The 5,730-nt window shown below is 46.4% G+C and overlaps 2 protein-coding genes across 2 annotated transcripts; both read left to right on the top strand.

Moving 5' to 3' along the window:
* The first annotated feature begins 1,828 nt into the window (after positions 1-1,828).
* On the top strand, positions 1,829-2,323 carry LOC147484879 (uncharacterized). Its single transcript, XM_086579840.1, has one exon. It carries the CDS (start codon positions 1,829-1,831, stop codon positions 2,321-2,323), a length of 495 nt encoding a protein of 164 aa, XP_086435966.1.
* Positions 2,324-3,347: 1,024 nt separating this feature from the next.
* On the top strand, positions 3,348-5,401 carry LOC147484878 (uncharacterized). Its single transcript, XM_086579839.1, has 2 exons — positions 3,348-5,003; positions 5,051-5,401. The coding sequence occupies exons 1-2, from the start codon at positions 3,348-3,350 to the stop codon at positions 5,399-5,401; spliced, it is 2,007 nt and encodes a 668-aa protein (XP_086435965.1).
* The last annotated feature ends 329 nt before the right edge of the window (positions 5,402-5,730 follow it).

The raw sequence follows: 5,730 nt of genomic DNA, 5'->3' as shown, positions 1-5,730 counted from the left end.
TGCTAACCCACGCACCTCCATCCGGAACTTGCAATACCAATCGGATCCAGCTCTAATCTCTCTTTTGACAAGAGTAGTTGCGGAAAACAAAAATTTGAGAAATCAACTAGGCAAACAGCTTAGAGACCCTGCGGAGCACCAATCGGTCGAGTCCCCTTTGTCTGCACGTAGGCAAAGGCAACGGGCCGAACCGGGACAACGCGAAGATCCTAATAATGGCCAAAACCTTATTCACAATAATGGTCAAGCTAGAGATCCAAGCCAAAGCCGGAATGTCCACCCTATCATGTCTGTCCACACTCATTCACAGTCAAACAATGTCTGGGATCGTTTGGGAACAAATCCTCAGACACACCAGTCACAACAATCTGGAACGCCAGCAAATGCATTGAGTTCCAGTTCGAAAACGCCAGCATCCGTGGATGTGTATGGATCAAGATATGAATCCCAACACACAAATCGGAATGAGAGTCCGCTACCTGCTAACAGAGTGGCAGGCAGAAGGCGGGGTAGAATCGAACATCGGCAACGACCGAATCCCTTTCGAATCTTAGCCCGCGATGAACGGATCTGGAGAGAAGAGAATCAAGATGAGGACAGCTGTGAGAATATGAATGAACAAAGGGTTAAGGAATTGATTAACCAAGCCGTGACCAGGCAAACCATTCGAGACGATCCACTCTTGGAAGGGACTGTGCGAGGTCCGAAATTTTCACCCTTTGTAAATGACATTCGGGACTGTGCTCATCCTGAGGCATTCAAACAGCCCCCTCTTCCGACTTACGATGACGTGGATGGTTGTCCGAACGAGCACGTCATGAGCTACCAAGCGGCTATGACCTTATGGGAATTTCATGAGTCGTTAATGTGTCCTATTTTTCCAGCGACGTTGAAAGGATACGCACTATCCTGGTTCAACAAGTTGCCTCCGCGTTCAATTGATTCATTTACCAAGCTCAGCGATATGTTCATTGAACGTTTTCAGTACAACATGAAGACGAAGAAGAGTTCGAGCACACTGTTCAATCTCGCTATGGAGAAAGGCGAAACAATTAAGAGTTTGGTACGACGGTTCAGAAACTTCACCGGGTTCGGGATGTGAGTGATGCTTTTCATAATACAAACATTCCATCAAGCGTTGCATTTCGACAGAGATGTACTTTACAAACTCTCTCTCGAAGCCGCCTACCACCCCTTTTCGATTTATTCGCCCGAGTGGAAGGGTACGTTCGAGTGGAAGATGATCAAAAGTCTCGACAGAGAAAGGATGGCGCAGATCCCGCTTCCAAGGACTCCACAAAGGATAAGATTGCCAGTCAAGGTAACAAGAGGAGTACTCAGAATAATATAAAGGCCCCAAATATAGAGGAAAAGGTATTCACCCTAACTCTTGGCCTTGCAGACCTGTACGAAAAAATCAGAACTAAAAAATGTTATCTTGCCCATTTCGCCGCTACCGTAAGATCCTACGGTAGGGATAAAAATCGAAAATGCAAATATCACGATGATATTGGGCATGAAACAGATCCTCGCAGAGCTTTGAAGAAAGAAGTTCAACGCCCGCTGACGTTGGGGACTGCTTTCATCGAGTTTGTTCAAAACAAACCTCGGTCAGCCCATATCAACTTGGTGAAACACAACGTTATCGATGTATGCCACGCCAGCGTGTCGATAGCGTCTCGCCGTCGTCGTAGCAAGATAGAAACACGCTTTGAAACTTCGTCATATACAAGATCATTACCAGGTCAACAGTTTCAATTTTGACCAAGGTATCAATACGGAAACCTATGAAGGTCACGAGTTGAAGTTCACTGAGAATGATGAAAAAATGGTGTATTACCCTCACAATGACGTTGTTATCATTACTGCATGGATAGGAATCTTTAGGGTGCAGAAGATTCTTATCACCACAGAAGCTTCGGCTAAGCGTGTTATTCACGGGTATTTACTCCGAATGAAACTTTCAGAGGACTTGATCATAGAAGACCGTAACCCAATCATTGGATTCAACGGCGAACCAGCCCATGCCATTGGAAAGGTTCATCTCCTTGTCACAGTTGGGCATCAATCTGTTGGGATAAATTTCCTTTTGATAGATTGTGGTTCTTGTTACAATGCAATTTTTGGTAGGGATTGGATCCATGCAAATCAGGCTGTTGTATCCACCTTCCACCAGGCGTTGAAATTCCCCACGCCTACAGGAGTATGTAAGATCCGCAGTGACCAGATGATGTCACATCAGTGTCATGATTTGGCACTAGAAGATACACGAAAATCCAAAGTCCGGGGCAACACGATCCTCCAAGTTGATCACGCCAAATAGCAATTACAGAAATGTTGGGCTTATCAGGTACGAGAAGCCCGACGCTCTGGAGAAGGTTCCTCGATCGATCAGTTGGAGGAAGTTCAGATAGGGGGCGAGAGCAACGAAACTACTTTCATCGATGCCGACTTACCTCCAACCGAAAAAAAAGCTCTAATTCACCTGTTATGGGATTATCAAGAAATATTTGCCTGGGATATCAACCAAATGCCCGGAGTCGACACAGATGTCGCTTGCCACAGGCTCGATATTGACCCGAGATTCAAACCGGTTAGACAAAGACCAAAGGCGGATGGCCCGAAGTTTAAAACGGAAGGTCAATGGCGAGATTGGTAAACCGCTTGGGAGAGGGTTCATCAAAGCGCATCCAATACCCGACTTGGGTATCCAATATCATCGCAGTTCCAAAGAAAAATGGGAAGCTCAGGGTTTGCATTGACTTCACCAACCTAAACAAAGCTTGCCCAGTGTATCCATACCCATTACCTCGCATCTCAGATCTAGTCGATACGACCTCGGGTTTCGAGCGTTTGTCGTTCATGGACACTTCCTCTGGTTATAACCAAATATCTCTGCTTGAGGAGGACCAGGAACACACGGCGTTCATAACAAACCACGACCTGTATTGCTTTAGAGTCATGCCATTCGGTCTGAAAAATGCAGGCGCCACCTATCAGAGGATGATGAATACTATGTTTGCCGATCTGATTGGGCGTATCATGGAAGTTTACATCGATGACATGATGGTCAAATCCAAAGAAACACCCGATCACCTTTAGAATTTACAAGAGGTATTCGATAGGCTCGTACGATATAAACTGAAGTTGAACCCTTCGAAGTGTTCTTTTGGGTTAGCATCTGGAAAGTTCTTAGGTTTTCTGATGACTCGACGGGGTATTGAGGCAAACCCTGAACAGATTCGGGCCATCCTCGAAATGTCCCCACCATCGAATAAAAAAGAAATTCAGCTGCTCGCCGATCGATTGGCAGCCCTGAATAGATTTATATCAAAGTATTCAGATCGATGCAGGCCATTTTTCAAAAACGCCAGACAGTGCCTCGGTTTTGGAACGAGGAATGTGATAGGGCTTTTAAAGAAATTAAAGCATATTTGGTATCACCCCCCGTCCTGGTTAGTCCGCAAACTGGCCAAGACATTGGAATTTATTTAGCAGCTTCCGAGATCGCAGTAAGTGCAGTATTGTTTGTGGACAACTCGGAGGAGCGCCCAATATACTTCATTAGCAAAATGTTGACTGGATCAGAGAGTAGATATTCTAAAATTGAGAAAATCGCGCTTGCCCTGGTGCATGCAGCACGTAGACTTAAGCCATATTTTCAGGGATGTGTGGTTAAAGTGTATATAGAATATCCCCTTTGCAAGGCACTCGGACGAGCCGAAGAGTCTGGCCGCCTTGCTGATTGGTCTAGCTACCTAAGTGCTTACCACATCTTATATGAGCCTCGCACTGCAGAAAAAGGTCATGCATTAGCTTCTTTGATGGCGGATTTCCCGGTAGAAGATATCGTGGTTTCACCCGAGTTATTCGAGGAAGAACAACTGCCAGATTTTCCCAACCACCAACCTGACTCCGTTGAAGAGAATTTCACCGTAGGCGAGGCGTGGGTTGTGTATATAGATGGTTCAAGTAATAGGAAGGGGTTCGGGATCGGTTGTGTGATAGTCGACCCAAACGGTAGCCGAATCGAGAGGTCCGTCCGACTTTGCGTTCCTGCTTCCAACAATGAAGCCGAATATGAGGCAGCAATATTTGGAATGAGCGGTATTTCGAAATGGGGCAAAGGAAATCAATATGGTATAACGGACTCTAAGCTAGTTGCTTGTCAGTTTGGAGGGTCATATCAAGCACGAGATGAGCGAATGGCGGCTTATTTAGATGTGATACGCGATCTCGCTGCAAAATTTGAGCGCATCTCAATTTCGCAAAGACCAAGGAATGATGTTCGGCACGCTTATGCATTGGCCTACCTTTCAGCAGCAGTTGATTCAATTGAACCTCGCAATATCAGGGTAGAGGTCCAGTTACTGCCTAGCATTGACCTCCCATTGTCGATATGGTCGACGTCTCTTTGCCGAATCGCGCGGCATTCACGCGATTTATCACGATCACTACGCAGCAAACAAAAGCGGGACAAGCACCAAGAGCATCCCACTCAGGGTTCTCCTCGCAGCCATGAGGAGGATGCCGACATCTTCCCCACGGTGGATACTGACTCTGCAGTGGCGGAAAATGAGGTTATACAGGAGGAAGACTCTGCAACTAATTCCGAAACGGATCTTGCTGACAATGCTCCTGAAATACCAGATGATCAGTTTTCCGACATTGAGTCAATGGAACTTCTACTTCCCGATTGGCATCAGAATATGGTTGAATTCTTACGAACTGGAGAACTCCCCTTAGACAGGGCTTTATCGGACAAAGTCAAATGGGATGCATGGCAGTTTGTGTTGTTACCTACCTCGGAGGGGGGGTCCTACCTTTACAGAAAACCCATGGGTTCAAGCCCACTCCTCCGGTGCCTTACTCCTGAACAGGGACAACAGATTTTAAAAGAAATTCATGAAGGCATTTGTGGTAATCATTCTGGTGGTCGGAGCCTCGCTCACAAAACTCTCACCCAAGGATATTGGTGGCCATATATGCAAAAGATGCCAAACGTTTGTCGGATATGTGTACCATGCGTAAACATGCTCGGATCATTAAGCTTCCTGCGAATGAGCTTCATCCCATACTTAGCCCTTGGCCATTTACTAAGTGGGGACTCGACATTGTGGGTCCTTTACCTAAGGCCCCAGGTAATGTGAGGTTTCTCTTGGTCACAACTGATTACTTCACGAAGTGGGTTGAAGCTGTATCCTTGAGTCAGATTCAGTCTTCAGACGTCAAACGGTTCATCTGGCGCGATATTGTGTGCCGATTCGGTGTCCCAGCTGAAATGGTATCGGACAACGGCCGCCAGTTTGATTCTGCTGAGATCCACATCTTCTGCAAATCCCTGAAGATATGGCATAACTTCTCCACACCCTACTATCCGGGGAAATGGGCCGGCGTATAAACGAACCGGGTTATTCTGGACACGTTGAAGAAAAGGCTTGAATCAGCTAAAGGAAACTGGGTCAAACAGTTACCAGGGGTGCTTTGGGCTTATAGGACAACCACCCGTCGTTCAACAGGAATGTCACCCTTTTCATTGGCATATGGAATGGAAGCAGTACTCCCAACTGAAATAATCGCCCCAACAGTGCGCTCACAAGCCATCTCCACAGAGGTCAATGCTGACATCTTGGCTCGCGACAGAGCCATGGTGGAGGACCTTAGAGATGAAGCCCTACAGAATCTCATGACTTACCAGGATTCTATGAAACGCAGTTATGACAAGAAGTT

The sequence above is a fragment of the Coptis chinensis genome, chromosome 8 (assembly GCF_015680905.1).
Source record: "Coptis chinensis isolate HL-2020 chromosome 8, ASM1568090v1, whole genome shotgun sequence".
Classification (NCBI taxonomy): Eukaryota; Viridiplantae; Streptophyta; class Magnoliopsida; order Ranunculales; family Ranunculaceae; genus Coptis; species Coptis chinensis.
The sequence above is the reverse complement of the archived record's forward strand: the minus strand, read 5'-3'. Positions and strand labels throughout refer to the sequence as shown.